Raw genomic sequence first — 19,871 nt, 5'->3', positions numbered from 1 at the left:
TGTTATTTTAGCACACTAGAATTAATCCTATCTTTTACTTTTATCCTATCGCATGCCCCAGATTCTGCCTTGTTGGTGGCCAAACTAGAAAACATTAGGCAGATTTCAGCCTCAAGCGGGAATTCCTGGCTCTTAGAACTACATTTCCCAGAAAGGTGGACTACATTTCCCATGAGACCTCGGACGCGCGCGTAGAAGACGCAAAATGATTGCTTCCTGCCTCTCGAAAAGCTGCGTGGCGGAGCAGCGGAAGGTGAGCGTGTGGGTTTTGGGGTGGGTAATTTTCTGGGTTATACAAAGAGAAACGGACAAGTGGACAAATAGATGGTCTCTCTTTCCCTACCCCCTTTCCTGTACCTTGGTCTTTGCAGGAAAACACTTTTTTTGAGTGTGAAAGTGGGACCTTGCTTAAGATTCTGTGTTCTTGTGTCTAGGGCTTCTTGGTGCTCTTTGTCAGAAACGTGCAGCAATAGGGGCTTCTTTAATTCGATTCTTTGAGAGCCCTGGAACTTCGGAGTTAAGTCTCTTCTGCCTCACAATTCTCTTTGCTGCTCTTTGTCAGAAACGTGCAGCAATAGGGGCTTCTTTAATTCGATTCTTTGAGAGCCCTGGAACTTCGGAGTTAAGTAAGTCTCTTCTGCCTCACAATTCTCTTTGCTCATGAAACGGAATATTAGTAGAGGTCGACATCGGGTAGTATATGGGGTGAGGAGGCATAGCAACTTTTTTCCAATTTTGGGGGAGGGGAGTTGCTATTAGTGATGATAGCACGTGTCTCCTAATCCTTTGAATATTATCCCTCCTCCCTTTTTTGGTTTAAAATAAAACTTTATCATGGGGAATGCTTTTTCTTTTACTCCATTAGTTACTAACATTTTCTGTACTAAAACTTTTTAACTTCAAAAAAATACTTTGAAACTCTTGCGATGACTGTTTTGTGTTCACAGTCACGCACGCAATTCCCGCTTTGTAGTAATTTGGTGGCCCCCTTCCAGGTATTATGTGGCCGCGTGGGAACCACTGTACTTCACCCTCAGAAGGGTGTGGTGTGCTGGTGAAAGCACTGTACTGAGTCAGGAGGCCTCTTGACATGTGTCTTATTGCCTGCTTAACCCTTTTGGACTAGTTCTTTGGTTAAATAATGGGTTGAACTAGATAATCACTTTGGAAACTTTGTGATTTGGTGACATTAGGCTTTGAGATTTTTGTGTATCTATATGAAGAAGGTAAATTATTGGAGTGTATTGCTATGATTATTAAATGCCATATGGCTTTTAATTTTTAAAAAATAGGTATAAATAAAAACTGTCTTTAATCCCACCACCCAGAGTTAGATGTTGATCTTTATTTATGCATTGGATGTATAGCATGACTGAGATCATACTGTATGATTTGTAACCTATTTGTTTCATCTAATTTTCATTTTTCCATTAGCTTCCCAATGTTGGGTAGTTTGCAGTGTTTACTTATTTGCAGTGAATGTATCTTACATATATCTTTGAGTCACTGATTATTTCTTTCTCTGATTAAATGCCATTATTAAATGTTCCGATTAAATGTTCCATTATTATGGAACTTGGTGAATGAATGAATGATAACTTAAACATTACAGAGAAAATGTATTTTATTAGATGGTTAAGGTCATTCATTTTTGTTACACAGCTGTTTTTTCTTTGAATAACCCACTATGCCTGCTGTCACTCTTCTGGCTTAAATGCTAAAACTGACAACCTCCAGATTTTAGGTGTTCCTCATTGGACTAGAAGTGTCAAGAACAACAAGGCAGAGGAGTCCTGTTGTGGCTCAGTAGAAATGAGTCTGACTACTATCCATGAGGACCCAGGTTTGATCCCTGACCTGGAGCAGTAAGTTAAGGATCCGGCATTGCTGTGAGCTGTGGCTGTGGTGTAGGCCAGCGGTTGTAGCTCTTATTCAACCTCTAGCCTGGCAACCTCCATATGCCTTGGGTGCGGCCCTAAAAAGACAACAAAAAGGGAACAGATCCTATGTCACTAATTCTGTTCACCTTAACTTGGATCTGTTTGTAATGAATAGGCCAGATTCATTTTGGTTATTAGGTCTGCATCTGGTTCCAGCTGTTAGGAGTTTGAAGTTCTGTCACAGAGAACAGCCTTAAAGTGACAGACATGGTTTCTAAGAAAATCTCAAGGGCAAGTTATTAAAAGTATGGTATTCTAGAAGTAACAAATGGAGGGGAATATATTATTTAAATAATCATGAGAGAAAACTTGGGTTAGAATATTTTGATCATCTATCAAAAATCATTTAACACAGATGGATTTACTATATTCCTTTAGCAATGAAGGTTATTTGTGCTGTTACATTCCTCACTTTGTGTGTAAGAGGGCAGGTTTTTGTTCTTTCCTTTAGGCTCTCTTTATTTAGGTGGTGAGAGTTTGATAGCAAGTATGATTGGAAGCAGAATCATAACCTAGGTTTGAGATCATCTTACTTTGGGAACTATTTAAGTAAAAATAAGGTCAAGTTCACAAATTCCCAAAATTCTTTAATAGATAAGCTTACTGCCCAACAACTTTAAAAACATGTTTAAAAAACAGCAACTCACATTGGCCAAAGGTAACAAGATTATGAAACAGAAACAGTGCTGGCTTTGCTTACTAATCCGACAAAACAGAAAGACCAGGTCTCTCTTTCTTTTTCTGGCATGATTCCTCTTGTAATTGCTGGACTTGAGTGGTAATCTGGAAGTTAAGTGGTTTCTGATACCAATGTGATACATACCTAGGAAAGACCAGTGATGGGTGAAATCCTTACTCTATAATGTTCCATGGGCTTTCAAGTTAGATCTTTCTATTTAAGTAATTGCAAACAGTCCTGTGAAAGGAGACAGGTTTAAAAAAATAAATAAAAGACCTAAGAAGGAGAAAGAGGGAAGGGAAGCTTCTTGGGCATTACACCATTTGCAAGGTCACAACGAACACCCCAACGAAGGGCAGATCGTTTCTTCTCAGTTGGTACTAGGTAATTGTTTGGAACATATATGTGCTGAGGCTTGGGTTGGGGTTCTGCCCGACAAAGCATCTGCTCTCGGACACCCCAGCGTAATTCCTTCCTATGATCTTCACCAGGTAACCTCATTGAGTCCCAGTCTCGTTTATATTCAAAATATCGGGCTACCCGGTCTATCTTGCCCCGGTTTCGGCTTAACTGGTCCAGCCTTGGGAGAATAAAGGACTTGGGTCGGCTGGCAACAATCAGGTCTTGTTCATAAGCTTGAGGTCCCATTTCTTCTCTTTGTAGATAGCAAACAAGCTGATCTTGAGAAACTCCTTGGTATTCATGGGGTAGACTAAATTTTTGTGAAATATCAACTGAGGATTCCCTGTCTTCCTGGAACTGCAGATTCATCAGCCTTTGTCTTAAGTCCCAGACATTCATGTCACTTTCTGTACCAAATTCTGATTCACTGATAATCGACTCATCCGTCACTAAAACTTCCCCACCTGGCTTTCTACGTAGTACCTTTCTCTTCATCACCGGCTTTCGGAATCTTTGGGAGGCCTCTGAGACTGCTTCTGAAGGGGCACTACTTTCTACATGTGGGTAATGCAGCTGCACAGGAAGAGCAGGTCTCCTTCCTGGGGTTACTGAAGCTTTACTGTAGGGATCATATTGGATTGCCTGGGCTTCTCTCCTCACATCTCCCTCACCCTGCTCTGCACAGATACGGGTAAAAGCTGTAGCAGCTGCTAACATTCGTTCTTCTGGATCCATATTGGCCCGTTTTTGTCCATCAGGTTCCACAAGTTCCTCCATTGCTTCCCCTATGCTGTAGGACCTTCTGCAAGAGAAACACCAATCAGTTTTCTGATAACTTCGCAGCTCATAAATCGTTCATTCCCTTGTGTACTATTTTATAGCAATCAAATGGAGAAAGAATGGCCAAGGCATTCAGAAGTACAACAGATATGGAGTTCCCGTTGTGTAGTAGAAACAAATCCAACTAGTATTCATAAGAACACAATTCAATCCCTGGCCTCGCTCATTGTTAAGGATCTGGTGTTGCTGTGAGCTGTGGTGTAAGTCACAGACGTGGTTTGAATCTAGCATTGCTGTGGCTGTGATGTAGGCCAGCAGCTGTAGCTCAAATCACCCCTTAGCCTGGGTACTTCCATATTCTGCAGGTGCAGGCCTAAAAAGACAAAAAAAAAAAAAAAGGAAGTACAACAAATATAGATTAGGACAAGAACAAGCAATATGGGAGCAGTCTGGAAGGGCCTTAATTCAGCTCTAGAAAATCTATTACCTGCTTTCATTTTCATTGTCCTTATTCACTCCCTTGTTTACTGCCTTGCCATCTTTAGTAGCTTTAGTAGTCTTTAGTAGTCTTGCCATCTTTAGTAGCTCTTAGGGTAGGTGAGTTCTGGCATAAGAAAAGCTTAAGAGACTAATGACATGGGGCATAATACTTAACGTATATTATGTAACTTGTACTTAGAGGAACATTTTATGTATCCAACACTTTTTTTCTGCTTTACATTTATCAGTTCATGTAGTCGTCACAACTGTGGGATAGGTACTCCTAATATCTCCTTTTCAGATGAATAAGACGAGGCATTGAGAGACTAACAGCCCAAGCTTACACAGGTAGTAAATAGTAGAGCTAAAATTCTAACTCAGGCAGTCTGGCTTCATAGTCCTTGCTTTTAATCATACGAGTGATTTAATCAAAAAACTCACACAAAGTAGTAATATACACACATACACACCTTATGCTTAAGTGATAATGCATCTTCAAGTTGCAAAACTAAGTATGTTTATCCCAGTACCCTGTCACTGAACTTTTAGTACCCAGATCAACCAGCTAAATACCCACTACGTTCCCTGACTGGATCTAGAATAGGTGTCTATCCCACTATTTCCTGTGTCCCTACTGTCTTTCTTCTTAAACTAAAAGACCTAATATATACACATGGTAAATTTTTTTTTTTTTTTTTGTCTTTTCTAGGGCTGCACCCGAGGCATATGGAGGTTCCCAGCCTAGGGGTCTAATCGGAGCTGTAGTCGCCGGCCTACACCAGAGCCACAGCAGCATGGGATCTGAGCTGCATCTGTGACCTACACCACTGCTCACGGCAACACCGGATCCTTAACCACTGAGCGAGGCCAGGGATTGAACCCACAACCTCATAGTTCCCAGTCGGATTCGTTAACCACTGAGCCACGATGGGAACTCCCACATGGTAATTTTAAGCAAAGGACTCCCAATCCCACCAAGTTTCATTCTCAAAGGCAGTTTCTTATAATTTATCCAGTAATTTTCCACATTCATTTATACACTTTTTATAGCATAAAGGAGCATATTACACAATTCTTCTGAACCTTAAAGATAGTCTTTGTGATCCAGCTATATCAGCACATGTACACTTAACTTCATTTTGTTGAAAAGTACATGGAATTCCAATGTCTGGATATAATATAATTTATTCAGTTACTCCCAGTTGATTTAATTTAGACTTAGTCTTTTAAAGTTCTTAGGCCAGGGATTGAACCTGAGCCACAGCAGTGCCAGTGCCAGATCAGATCCTTAACCACTTGGCCACTAGAGAACTCCAGTCTTTTGTTCTTAAAGACAAATATCTTGTATGTTTTTACATACTTGTGCAAGCATATGTGTATGTTAAATTTCTAGAAATGGAATAGGTGGGTCAAAAGATATGTGTGTGCTCAATTTTTTTATTTTTAGGGCTGCAGGTATGGCATACTGAAGTTCCCAGGCTAGGGGTAGAATCGGAGCTGCAGTTGCCAGCCTACATCAAAGCCAGAGTGATGCAAGATGATCTGAGCTGCATCTGCAACCTATATCACAGCTCACGGCAACATCAGATCCTTAAGCCACCAAGCGGGGCCAGGGATTGAACTCACATTCTCATGGATGCTAGCTGGGTTTGGTTCCACTGAGTCACAACAGGAACTCCTGTTTGCTCAATTTTGACAGCCGTTGACAAATGCCCTCTAAGGTACCCTCTCATCTTTGCAATCAGTTTGGTCAAGAAAATAGTTCTCAGAGTTCCTGTCGTGGCGCAGTGGTTAACGAATCCGACTAGGAACCATGAGGTTGCGGGTTCAGTCCCTGCCCTTGCTCAGTGGGTTAACGATCCAGCGTTGCCGTGAGCTGTGGTGTAGGTTGCAGACGTGGCTCGGATCCCGCGTTGCTGTGGCTCTAGCATAAGCCAGTGGCTACAGCTCCGATTGGACCCCTAGGAACCTCCATATGCTGCTGGAGCGGCCCAAGAAATAGCAAAAAGACAAAAAAAAAAAAAAGAAAATAGTTCTCATATAAATTGGCATTTATTTAAAATGAGTAAATTTGAGAGTCTTTTCATACATTTATAAGCTTTTTTTCCTTCTTTTTATGAAGTGCTTGTTCATTTCCACTTAGCTCTCAGGTTGTTGGATTTTTTCTTACTGACCTTTATATTGAAACTGACGTATGTATTCATGAAACATGTACCATCATTAAATTTTCCTTCCCATTTATTTACCTTTGGACTTTTTGCTGGTAGAAGCCTATTTTTAGGTAGTCACTACTTTCTTTTGTTTTCTACAGTTTCTGGGTGTCTATAGTGCCTTACTTAAAAATCCCTTTTTTGGGAATTCCCGTCGTGGTGCAGTGGTTAACGAATCCGACTAGGAACCATGAGGTTGCGGGTTCGGTCCCTGCCCTTGCTCAGTGGGTTAAGGATCCGGCGTTGCCATGAGCTGTGGTGTAGGTTGCAGACGCGGCTCGGATCGCGCGTTGCTGTGGCTCTGGCGTAGGCCGGTGGCTACAGCTCCGATTCAACCCCTAGCCTGGGAACCTCCATATGCCGCGGGAGCGGCCCAAGAAATAGCAACAACAACAACAACAACAACAAAAGACCAAAAAAAATCCCTTTTTTACTTAAAGATTATAAGAAAGTTAATCTCGGTTTTTTTGTAGTACACTTTATACTTTCATTTTTTTTATATTTAATCTTTTATTAATTTGTCATAGATATAGAAACTCTCAAGAGCAAAAAACTAAATGAACTGCCTAGACCTAGGTAACCTAGTCAGCCTTAGAATAGATGTGGAGATGAAATTCTGTAGCTAAAGTAACCATCAGTCAAATATTGTCTAGTACTGTCCCAGTTTTATGGATGTAGTAGTTATCCTCAGATTATTAAAATAGTACAGGAATTTCAACATTCTAAATTATATTATCCAGCTGACTTTTAACTGCTAGAGGCACAGAAATCTTTTGTCAGAACATGCATTAAATTTAACTTTAAAAAGATCATGATGCTTAATTTACCTTCTTTCTGCCATCAGAATTCCTTAAAGTGAGAAAATCTTGACTCTAGATTCTACCTCCAATATGAAGCACAATCACTGACAAGTTTCTTCCATCAGGCCCCCTCCTGTTGACAGAACTGAGTATTAGATGATATAACATACAAGCCACTATTTCTGTATGAAATATTGGAAAGCAACAGAAACTTGGACTAGACATAAATATTCCATATAAACAGGTCTTATAATTAGAAAGATGGGACAAATATGACAAATCAACAAGAAATGTCTTAGGGAAAAAATATCAGTAACATCAGTCCTCAATCATCTCAGCGCATGAAGAATAAAGAAATGAAATCTACAGACATTTTCCCTAAATTCTGACAACTTAACAACACTAGCAGATATTTCCATTGTGAACTGGCCAGACAGAATGGAAAAGAATAATATCTGGATGATTAATCCATAATAATACAGCTAATGCTTATATTCCTGGGCGGAATCAAAAGTCCATATCCTTTAGGCATCGAATTAAACCTTAATATACTATTTAAGCATAATGGAATGATACTGACATCACCAAAATTGTTGTATCTGTTTCTCTTTTCAGACAGGGTGGACCTCTATGACTTGTTTATTCCTGGGTTTGTCTTATCATGGCTGAAAATGACATAGACAGAATCCAGACTGAGAAACTCCTAAAGAGAGTACAAGAGCTGGAGCAGGAGGTACAAAGACTTAAACAAGAACAGGCCAACAACAAGGACTCAAAAGTTAGAGAAAGTTCTTCAGGAGGTAGAAGAGCTAAGCGTGTCTTTGATTTCAGTGCTCATGGTCGAAGACATGTAGCCCTAAAGATAGCCTACCTGGGCTGGGGCTATCAGGGCTTTGCCAGTCAGGAAAACACAAGCAATACAATTGAAGAGAAACTGTTCGAGGCTCTAACCAAGACTCGACTAGTAGAAAACAGACAGACATCCAACTATCACCGGTGTGGGCGAACAGACAAAGGAGTCAGTGCCTTTGGACAGGTAAGGGCCACTGTCCTATTTCACAAAACAAGCAGTACCATTATATTATAGGTGTATACACTGAGGATTCAGATTATCTCTATCTCTAAAACAATATTATTATTCTGCAGGTGATTTCTCTTGACCTACGTTCTCATTTTCTAAAGGGCAAGGATTCAGAGGATATTAATTTAAAAGATGAAGTCAATGATGCCACTAAAGAGATTCGTTATACCCACATTCTCAATCGAGTGCTTCCTTCAGACATCCGTGTACTGGCCTGGGCTCCAGTAGAACCTAGCTTCAGTGCTAGGTTCAGCTGTCTTGAGCGGACTTACCGCTATTTTTTCCCTCGTGCTGATTTAGACATTGTAACCATGAACTATGCAGCTCAGAAGTATGTTGGCACACATGACTTTAGGAACTTATGTAAAATGGATGTAGCCAACGGGGTGACTAATTATCAGAGGACTATTCTGTCTGCGCAAGTACAGCTACTGAGCCAGAGCCTAGAAGAAGAGAGATGGCAAGAAGCCTTTCAGTTGTGTCAGTTTGAAGTGGTTGGCCAGGCGTTCCTTTATCATCAAGTCCGCTGTATGATGGCTGTCCTTTTTCTGATTGGCCAAGGAATGGAGAAGCCAGAGGTTATTGATGAGCTGCTGAACATAGAGAAAAATCCCCAGAAACCTCAGTACAGGTAAGTTACCCCCCCCCAAATAAAGCAACTATTGCCCTTAGAATATTTTAAAATATATCCTTTTTGCCTTCATGAAGCTTTCACTCTAACTTGTAGAATTTTAGGAACATGTAGCACTTATCTTTTAATTTTCTTCTGTCATTGTTCTATCCCTTTAGTAAGAAACAGGTGTTTGGGCCAGGCCCCTTAAGTAATTTTATAGCATTATGGTGGAGCCACATCAACTCACTTCTAGGTGACTTGTTACTGTTGAAATTTACTCTGATGTAGATCAAACCTAACCAGTTGATCCATGCATGGTGTATCGCCTTTTTTTATAAGCTATAAAGCTGTTCAAGGTTAGGGATGGTATTATATTTTCATAGCTATTAGATAGGCAGTATTACAAAGTTTCCCCCTTCTTTTAACCCAACCAAGCCTCTTTTTTAAGAAATGCTGGATGGTGACTGTGTATTCTCATACTTTGTTTCTCCTCTCTTTCTCTCTAGTATGGCTGTAGAATTTCCTCTAGTCTTGTATGACTGTAAGTTTGAAAATATTAAGTGGATCTATGACCGGGAAGTTCAGGAGTTCAATGTTACCCACCTTCAGCAATTATGGGCTAATCATGCTGTTAAAACTCAGATGTTGTATAGTATGCTACAAGGACTGGACTCTGTGGCAGTACCCTGTGGGACAGGTATGATGGGGGAAATCCAAGAATAAAATTGTTTACCAGAATCAGTTATACAGGGTTAGGGGAGAGGTAAATTCATATAAAATTTAGAGGTGATTCTGTTGTGGTAAAGTACCCATGTAATATTTGATTGTGTATATTATAGGACCAAGTATGGATGGAGTGCTAGAATGGAGAAATGTTAAGCCTGCTGTCATAAAGCAGACCAGTGCCTTTGTAGAAGGAGTGAAAATGCGCACGTATAAGCCTTTAATGGATCGGCCTAAATGCCAAGGATTAGAAGCCCGGATCCAGCATTTTGTACGTAGGGGACGCATTGAGCACCCACATTTATTTCAAGAGGAAGAGACAAAAGCCAAAAGGGACTGTAATGACACACTAGAGGAAGAAAATACTATTTTGGAGAAACCAGCAAAGAGAATTTGTGTTGATACAGAAATTAAAAGCATTTAACCATAGAAAACTCATCAAGATCTAGGAGTCATCAAAAGACCATCAAAATGGCTCAATTAATGGAGTTCTTGCCTGAACATTCTTTTATTCCTATACAAAAGAATTAAGAAGAAGGAGCAAAATGCAGTTTTACAGCGGACATACTATATTTATGTATATCTGGAAACCTGTGCCTTGTGTTCAAATTCATTAAAGCCAAATCCTCCCAAGTATCAGATTTGTGTGTCTTTTTAAAAAGCAAATGAGATATTTACTGCTCATCTGAATTCTCATAAAGAGCTTTTCCCAAGTGTCAAAAATTAAAAATATAAAATTTAGTCAGTTATATATTTGATAAGCTGGTTTAGTGCCAAGCAAGATACTACCTGAAAATGAGCTAGTGGATAAAGCACAGCATCTCTTATAAAGCTCATCCAGTGCTGTGTGAACTACAAATGGCTCTGTTGCATATTCTTTTTTAAACAACATTTAAACGTAACAACATGTAGTTTACCAATCTCTGGTCTAGTGGTTTAAGGAAATCTTGGGGAGATACCCAAGCTAAATCTTACAGAACAAGTGGTAGTCAATTAAAATGAGTGTAAAGCAGCAGAGCTTTAACTGTCTAAGGCAGAAAATGCAGTTTGTATGAAAGGATTAAATATTACAGCATTTGTGGCGTTCCCGTCGTGGCTCAGTGGTTAACGAATCCGACTAGGATCCGACTAGAACCATGAGGTTGTGGGTCCAATCCCTGGCATTGCTCAGTGGGTTAAGGATCCGGCATTGCTGTGAGCTATAGTGTAGATCGCAGACGCGTCTCAGATCCTGCGTTGCTGTGGCTCTGGTGTTAAGCTGGCAGCTACAGCTCCGATTCAACCCCACAGCCTGTGAACCTCCATGTACCGCAGGTGCGGCCCTAGAAAAGGCAAAAAAAAAGATCCCCCCCCCCAAAAAAAATTACAGCATTTGCATTCAGTTAACTATAAATACAGTAGTACGGGTTCAGAGTGACAACAGCATGGTTAGGAGAGGTTTAGAGCTTGTAGGCCTTCAAAAAAAAGCTTAGATTTTATCTTGAGAGGTCACTGGAAAAAAAAAAAATTAAAAGCCAGAATTGTGTAGCAGAAATATTGCTCTGGGTATACGGTGCATGGTAAGAGGGCAAGACATTGGGACCAATTAGGAAACTGTTGGGTCAATCAAGAAAACAGATGACAGCTTAGACTAGATTTGCAGAAAGGGGAATGGAGAGAAGTAGGTGATTTTGAGATTAAAAAAGGAGAGGCAACAGGACCTCGTGGTTAAGTGAGTGTGAGATTCAAAACAGGGGCCTTTCAGGATAACTCCTACATTTCAGAATTAAGCACATTCTTGAGAGACGCCACTAGTACAGGAAAATGAGGTGGGGCTTTGCTTGTTCACAAAGTTGGTAAATAACCCTCAAAGTACTACTTATAAACACCAATATTTATTCAAAAGAGTTTAAGTTCTCTTAAACAATACATTATCCTTGGAGTTCCCATCGTGGCACAGTAGAAACGAATCTGACTAGAAACCATGAGGTTGTGGGTTCGATCCCTGGCCTTGCTCAGTGGGTTAAGGATCTGGCGTTGCCATGAGCTGTGGCGTAGGTCACAGACGTGGCTCGGATCCCACATTGCTGTGGCTCTGGTGTAGGCTGGCAGCTACAGCTCTGATTCGACCCCTAGCCTGGGAACCTCCATATGCTGCAGATTCGGCCTTAGAAAAGTCAAAAAGACAAAAAAAAAAAAAAAAAAAAAAGAACCCACCAAAACACAATACATTATCCTTTATAGCAATTAAAATAATAAACATCAAAGTAAATGAACTCAGACTTTCTGTCTCAATAGTAACAATTTCCTCACTACAGAGTTTATTGCTTATCCAAATATATGATAAACTAGGAGTTCCCATCATGGCTCAGTGGTTAACAAACCTGACTAGTAACCATGAGGTTGAGGGTTCGATTCCTGGCCTTGCTCAGTGGGTTAAGGATCCGGTGTTGCCGTGAGCTGTGGTGTAGGTTGCAGACGCAGCTCGGATCCTGCGTTGCTGTGGCTGTGATGTAAGCTGGCAGCTATAGCTCTGATTAGATCCTTAGCCTGGGAACCTCCATATGCTGTGGGTGCAGCCCTGAAAAGACAAAAGACAAAAAAATAAAAAAATAAATGTGATATACTATATGAGATCCAAAGTTTTATTTACCCACCAACAAATCATTGGCTTGTTCCTTCCTATATTCGAAACTCCGGGTATAGAAATACAGTTTATATCCTCAAGCTACTAGCTAAACTATAACTAACATATGGGACAATGAGAAACAATACTAAGATAGAAATGGTACACTGATGCTCAGTAGCGTGTAGGCCACAGAAAAAAGACTTCACTGAAAGAGTTCCAAGTTTAGAAAATAAAATAGTATAAGGAAAATGAAGTGACCTTGTAGTTTTTTAAGAGTAAGAAGATATAATATCTTTTACATTCTAGCAGACTAGGAACCAGAAAAGATGCCCATTTTAGAGTTGGAGAAATAGTTGGACAAAGTAAAATTTTTTCTTTTTCTTTTTTTTTTTCTGTCTTTTTGCCATTTCTTGGGCCGCTCCTGTGGCATATGGAGGTTCCCAGGCTAAGGTTGAATCAGAGCCATAGCCGCTGGCCTGCACCAGAACCACAGCAACGCGGGATCCAAGCCGTGTCTGCAACCTACACCACAGCTCACGGCAACACCAGATCCTTAATCCACTGAGCAAGGCCAGGGATCGAACCCAAAACCTCATGGTTCCTATTTGGATTTGTTACCACTGAGCCATGACGGGAACTCCAAAATTTTCTTCTAAATAGCCAATCTAGGTCCTCTGGAGCTTGAATTCACGTCTTGGTTTTTGGGACTTGATCTGCCAACATTTCATAATGCCCTAAATATTCTTAAAAATAATGCTGCTTTCTCCTTTCATTTTGATGTAAAGATCTTTTTGTTTTTAGCATAATCACTGAGCATAGCCAAATATCCTCACACATGTTAAGGGCAAACCAAACAAAGCATTTTATTTTTTAACTTCCTGCCTTATTTCAATATACCTTCATTGGCATTAGTTTTTATTTATTTATTTTTTTTATTTTTATTTTTTTGTCTTTTGTTGTTGTTGTTGTCGTTGTTGTTGTTGCTATTTCTTGGGCCGCTCCCGCAGCATATGGAGGTTCCCAGGTTAGGGGTCGAATCGGAGCTGTAGCCACCGGCCTACGCCAGAGCCACAGCAACGCAGGATCCGAGCTGCGTCTGCAGCCTACACCACAGCTCATGGCAATGCCGGATCGCCAACCCACTGAGCAAGGGCAGGGACCGAACCCGCAACCTCATGGTTCCTAGTCGGATTCGTCAACCACTGCGCCACGACGGGAACTCCTGGCATTAGTTTTTAAGTCAAAGAAAAACCTAGAAAAGGACAGAGTTTAGGAATCACTCATTTAAAAAATAATCAACTCTAAAGAAATGATGCATGAGACAAAAAGCGTAACTAAAAAGCCATACTTTGATTCTAAAAAACTAAAGAGAGAACCAGGGCCCCCAAATGTAACTTTGCAAAATTACTTCATTTATATGTATTATTAATACATTGTATAAATTCTAAAATCAGACCCATGGTAGGGACTAAATAAAAGTGAGAAGGAGGGCTTAGCTCTTATTTTCCTCATTGAAAAAATGGATGGAATTATTTCAATAGGTTGTAAAGTTTAAATGAGATTTTATATATATACATATACAAGTATATATGTTCCATATGTAATATATATATTAATATGTAAGATAAGTTACATATATATTATATATATATGGTGATATCTGATAAGTGTTACATCAGTCATTTTAGTGTTCATGCAACACAAAACTACCTACTAAAAAGTAAACATAGGGAGTTCCCTGGTGCGCTACTGGTTAAGGATCCAGCGCTGTCACTGCTGTGGCTCAGTCCTTGGCTGGGAAACTTCTACATGCCTCAGGTGCCATCAAAAAAAAAAAAAAAAGTAATGAAGTTAGGGACAGAGATGGAACAGTACTCTCTGATGGGCTGGGAGGATTTCCCACCTTAAAACCCAAAGAGATTTTTTTTTTTTTTTAACTGCATTGTGTACTATACAGTGATTAACGTGTTTTCTTTGTAGGTAAATTATTGTATACTTTTTCCCCCGCAAACATTTAAAGATAGGTGTTTGCAAATAAAATATAAAATTTAATACACTGTCAGTTCTCTTTAATATAAAGAACTTATTATAGTCCTTCTTCTTTAGTTAGGGGGAAACTTTAACATGGAAGCTAGAACAGTTTATATTTTGTAGATAAATACAGATAATATTGACCAAAATACCCAAAAGTACCTTCTCTTCAAAAATCTTAAGCAATTCAGTGTTCCATGTTTAGCTAGAGAAAGATTTCCAGGGTGGAAGGGGAAGATTTTAAAACTGGAATAGAGGGGCTGGATCACTAGTTAGATTCTAAACTTTGCTGGGAGGCTACTGCAGCATTAGAACAAATATCTCTACCTTTACTAAGGTAAGCATGAAGCTTCAAGAACCACAATATTAGAACAAAAGAAAACAAAACACTCTTTAAAAAAGATCCTAAGAGACAACAAACTGGCGGAAATACTCTAACAGGTTCAAAAATCACCAATTCAATTTCCTCTCAGAAAGCTGTAACACACCAACAGAACAGGGAAAAAGACAAATGATTTGCCAAATAAATAATGACTAATAAACATACAAAAAGATGTTTTATCTCAATAATGCAAATAAAAACATTAAGCTATCCTTTTAGACTGGTAAAAATTTTCAATACTCATGAGACGGGATTAAGATGGCAGAGTAGAAGGACTGGAGCTCATCTTCTCTCACAAAAACAACAAAATTACAACCAACTGCTGAACAACCTTCAACCAAATGGACGGGAAACTTTCAAAAAGATATCCTACTCCAGAAGACTAGAGGAGGCCACATAAAGACTGGAGGAGGGGCAACTATGCAATATAAGCAACCCCGTACCCTCCAGGTGCGCAGCCCACAGACTGGAAAGTAACTGCATCACAGAGAATCCTACAGGAGTGAGAGTTCTGAGCCCCACATCAGGTTCCCAAGCCTGGGGACCTGGCATTGGGAGAAGGAGCCCCTCTAGCATTTGGCATTGAAAGCCAGTGGGGCTTTTGCGCAGAAGCTCCACAGGACTGGGGCAAATGGAGACCCCATTCTTGAAAGATGTACACAGGCTTTCATGTGCACTGGGTCCCAGGGCAAAGCAGAGAATCTGGGTCAGACCTGACTGCAGTTCTTGGAGGATCTCCTGGGAAAACAGGGGGTGACTGTGGCTTGTTGTGGGGGAGAGACATTGGAAGCAAAGGTCTCTAGAGTCATCATCAGCATGTGTTACTCACATTTTGGAAAAAATCTGGCCTCACCATCAGCGCTGAAAAGCCCCAGGCCAAACTATAATCCAGCTCTACTCATCAGTAAACCAGTTCCCTAAAGACCCCCCCCCCCACCCCCACCAAAGCACACAGCCACCTCTAATCTCACCCAGAGACAAAGCCCCACCCACCAAAGGGTTAAGAATCAGCTCCACCTACCAGTGGGCAGGCACCATTCCCTTCCATCTGGAAGCCTACAGCAAACCCCATACCAACTTCAGCCAAAAGGTGGGGAGAGGGAGTGCAGACATCAGAAGCAAGAGAGGCTACAACTCTATTGTCTGCAAAAAGGAGACCACACTGAAAATCTATACAAAATGAAAAGCAGAGAATTATGACTCAGATAAGGGAGCAAGAAAAACCCCAGAAAAACAGCTAAGTGATCTGGAGATTATCAACCTCCATGAAAAAGACTTTAGACTGATGATAGTGAAGATGATTCAAGATACTGGAAATAAACTGGATGCAAAGATTGATAAATTACAAGAAACACTGAGCAAAGAAATACAAGATTTAAGGATTAAGCCAGCAGAGATGCAAAATACAATAACTGAAATAAAAAATTCATTAGAAGCAAACAACAACAGAATATAGGAGGCTCAATTTATTTGTACAGAAGAACGGATAATTGAGGTTGAGGACAGACTAGTTCCATTATTGTTCCATTACTGATGTGGAACAGAAAAGAGAAAAAAGATTGAAAAGAAATGAAGACAGTCTAAGAGAACTCTAGGACAACATTAAACACCACCAACATCCATATTATAGGGGTGCCAGAAGGAGAAGAGAGAGAGAAGGGGCCAGAAAAAATATTTGAAGAAATAATAGCTGAAAACTTGCCTAACATGGGAAAGGAATCACTCACTAAAATCCAGGAAGCACGAGTACCATATAAAATAAACCCAAAGAGGAACACCCCGAGACAAATATTAATCAAACAGACCAAAATTAAACACAAAGAGAAAATAGCTGAAAGCAGCTAGGGAAAAGAAATAAATAACATACAGGGGAACCCTATTAGGTTATTGGCTGATTTTTCAGCAGAAACTCTGCAAGCCAGAAGAGAGTAGCATGATATAAAGTGATGAAAGGAAAAAAACCTTCCACCAAGATTACTCTACCCAGCAAGTCTCCCATTCAGATTTGAAGGAGAAATCAAAAGCTTTACAGATAAGCAAAAGCTAAGAGAATTCAGCACCACTAAACTAGCTTTACAACAAATACTAAAGGAACTTCTCTAGGCGGAAAAGAAGGGGCCACGACTAGAAACAAAAATATTACAAATGACAAGGCTCACCAGTAAAGGCATACATACAGTAAAGGAAGGAAATCATTCACACACAAATATGCTATCAAAATCAGAAATTGTGAGAAGAGGAGGGTACAAATGCAAGACACTGGAGATGCACTTGCAAGTAAGAGACCAACAGCTATACACACTCCTCTATCAAAACTTCAGGGTAAATGCAAACCAAAAATCTACATTAGACACACACACAAATAAGAAAAAGCAACTCAAATACAACACTAAAGATAGTCATCAAACCACAAGAGAAGAGAACAAGAAGGGAAGGGAAGAAAAAAGAGCAACAAAAACAAATCCAAACAGTTAACAAAATGGCAATAAGAACATACATATCAATAATTACCCTATAAGTAAATGGACTAATGTACCAAAAGACACAGACTGGCTGAATGGATACAAAAACAAGACCCAAGTATATGCTGTCTTCAAGAGACCCACTTCAGTTCTAGGGACACATACAAATTGAAAGTGAGAGGATGGAAAAAAATATTCCATGCAAACGGGAATCAAAAGAACACTGGAGTAACACTACTCATACCAGATAAAATAGACCTTAAAATAAAGAATATTATAAGAGACAAAGAAGGGCATTACATAATGATGAAAGGATTAATCCGAGAAGAATATATAACAATTGTAAATATATATGCCAATATAGGATCACAATATATAAGGCAACTGCTAACAATCTTAAAAGGAGAAATCAACAATAACACAATGATAGTGGGGGATTTTAACACCCCACTTACAGCAATGGACAGATCACCCAGACAAAAAAATCAACATGGAAACACGGGCCCTAAAATGAAGCATTCGACCAGATGGACTTAATAGATATTTATAGAACATTCCATCCAAAAGCAGCAGAATACACATTCTTCTCAAAAGTACACACAAAACATTCTCTAGGATTGATCACATTCTGAGCCACAAATCAAGCCTCAGTAACTTTAAGAAAATTGAAATCATACCAAGCATCTTTTCCAGCTACAATGCTATAAGACTGGAAGTCAACAACAACAAAAACTGCAAAAAACACAAACACGTGGAGACTAAACAACATGCTATTAAACAACCAATGGATCACTGAAGAAATAAAAAAGGAAATTAAAAAATACCTAGAAGCAAATGAAAACAAAGACACGACACTCCAAAACCTATGGGATGCAGCAAAAGCAGTTCTAAGATGGAAGGTTACAGCAATACAACCCTACCTCAGGAAACGAGAAAAAGCTCAAATAAACAACCTAACTTTACATCTAAAGCAACTAGAGAGAGAACAGACAATACCTAAAGTTAGCAGAAGGAAAGAAATCAAAGATCAGAGCAGAAATCAATGGAACACAAATGAAGAAAACGATAGAAAAGATCAATGAAACTAAAAGCTGGTTCTCTGAAAGATCAACAATATTGATAAACCCTTAGCCAGACTTATCAAGAAAAAAAGACGACCTTCAAACCACGAGCATTTGAAAACGGGAGATAAGAATATGAGAAATAAGAATCGTGGTATCGGAGGTATGTTGATAAGAGTCATGGATGTTCCATTCAATGGGTGGTTCATTGAATAAAGACATTATCTTCTACTACACATTTATTTGCTACCACACTAACGTGTCTAGAGAGAGAAGAATCTGAATCTAGTCTCCAGCCTTGCTGCCTTATTAAAGCTTTTTTGTTGTTTGTTTTTAAAGAATAGTGTTTAGCTGACTGCTTCGTGATTTCTCCAATTTGGAAAAAAAAAAAGACTACTGTCTAATGCCAGTTACACACACATAAAGCCAGAACATTTGGGAAAACAAATGTCCATTATTAGGGCATAGGTTAAACAATACATGGTATAGTACAATCATAGCAAGAAATAGCATGCACGCCCATTAATAATGATAATGCATATCTACATTTCACATGGACACTTCTAAAACAGGGACTAAATAAGGCCTAATCTGCTTTGTAAGTGAATATGCTTTGCTATATTCAAAACACACGATTATATAAAAACGAATGCATTTTATAATCATCTAAATATATATTCATAATGACATCTGAAGTAAATCCAAATATGAACAATGGATTTGATCCGTAGCTGATGTAATCTAGAGTATTTCCTTTCTTTTTTATGTGTACTTAATAGCGCTTGGATTTATTTCTAAAAACAATGAGACTGTATAATTTTTATAACCAGAAAAAAAAAGGGTGGTTTTTTTTTCCATTCTGGGAGGACCATAGGGTTCTTCAATTTCACACGCTGTCCTAACTCAGGGAAAGAGCTGCCTGCACTGTGACATCCAGAAGTTCACAAAAGGTGTGACCAACTGGAGGGTAAGTAGACTTCTCACAACCACAACTAAGAGTCTGCTCCAGCTGACACGGGGCGTGGTGACCCTCTCCGACGCTCCGGGCCTCCGGGAAAGCCGGCTCCTTTTGCGGGCACCCGTCCTCGCCTCCCCCAGGCCCCTCGACCAGGTCCACCTCGCAGAGCACCACCATGGGGATCCTCGCTGTTGCAGCAGCTGGGCGGGCAGCTCATCGTGACCTCGAGGGGTTGGGCGCGCCAAGAGCGCCCACGACGCCGCTCGCTCGTCCTTAGGAGGCCGCACACCTGGGCTCGTCCGGATCGTCAAGGCTCGGCCCAATACGCCGGTGGGAAGAGCAACCAGGGGAGGGACACTCCAATCCCAGGTTACTCAGAACTCGATCTCTCCACAGCTGCGAGAGGTGGGCAACCATCGGAGGCCCGTGCATCACTCCTCCCCGCCTTGGCGCGCTTACCGGTCCCACCAGGGTCAGCCAGCCGCAGAGACTCCTGCCACCAAACTTACTGCAGACCCGCAGATTTCGGTTAGCGTCCCACAGCTCGCGCAGGCGCACAGTCAGCAAATGCGCCCAGGCTGCCGTTAACTGCCTGGCCTCCGAGGTTTAAACCGTAAGAGCGAATGGCCATCCTCGGCCCCTCCCTCCTCCTTTCTATTGG

The 19,871-nt window shown here is 40.3% G+C and overlaps 2 protein-coding genes across 3 annotated transcripts; one reads left to right on the top strand and one right to left on the bottom strand.

Annotated features, from left to right (window-relative positions):
* Window positions 1-191: 191 nt before the first annotated feature.
* Window positions 192-10,344, top strand: PUS3 (pseudouridine synthase 3). Of its 2 annotated transcripts, XM_047752531.1 has the most exons (5): window positions 192-253; window positions 7,907-8,327; window positions 8,438-9,003; window positions 9,492-9,682; window positions 9,825-10,344. In XM_047752531.1, exons 2-5 carry the CDS (start codon window positions 7,953-7,955, stop codon window positions 10,130-10,132), a joined length of 1,440 nt encoding a protein of 479 aa, XP_047608487.1. In that variant the 5' UTR covers window positions 192-253; window positions 7,907-7,952; the 3' UTR covers window positions 10,133-10,344. The 2 variants fall into 2 exon arrangements, with proteins under 2 accessions (XP_047608487.1, XP_047608488.1); XM_047752532.1 differs by lacking the exon at window positions 192-253 and having other exon boundaries at window positions 7,905-8,327.
* HYLS1 (HYLS1 centriolar and ciliogenesis associated) lies at window positions 2,507-19,816 on the bottom strand. The gene is made up of 3 exons (XM_047752533.1): window positions 19,670-19,816; window positions 7,319-7,424; window positions 2,507-3,823 (listed from the first exon to the last, which is right to left on the bottom strand). Exons 2-3 carry the CDS (start codon window positions 7,330-7,332, stop codon window positions 2,896-2,898), a joined length of 942 nt encoding a protein of 313 aa, XP_047608489.1. The 5' UTR covers window positions 7,333-7,424; window positions 19,670-19,816; the 3' UTR covers window positions 2,507-2,895.
* Window positions 19,817-19,871: the final 55 nt, after the last annotated feature.

This window comes from Phacochoerus africanus, chromosome 11, assembly GCF_016906955.1.
Source record: "Phacochoerus africanus isolate WHEZ1 chromosome 11, ROS_Pafr_v1, whole genome shotgun sequence".
Classification (NCBI taxonomy): Eukaryota; Metazoa; Chordata; class Mammalia; order Artiodactyla; family Suidae; genus Phacochoerus; species Phacochoerus africanus.
This window is presented reverse-complemented; position numbering and strand designations above follow the sequence as displayed.

Bases quoted from the DNA above. Each gene is read 5' to 3' on its own strand.
- PUS3 (XM_047752531.1), top strand. From the start codon at position 7,953: ATGGCTGAAAATGACATAGACAGAATCCAGACTGAGAAACTCCTAAAG. The intron at 8,328-8,437 runs GTAAGGGCCACT...ATTATTCTGCAG, and splicing joins GAGTCAGTGCCTTTGGACAG to GTGATTTCTCTTGACCTACG. The intron at 9,683-9,824 runs GTATGATGGGGG...TGTATATTATAG, and splicing joins GGCAGTACCCTGTGGGACAG to GACCAAGTATGGATGGAGTG.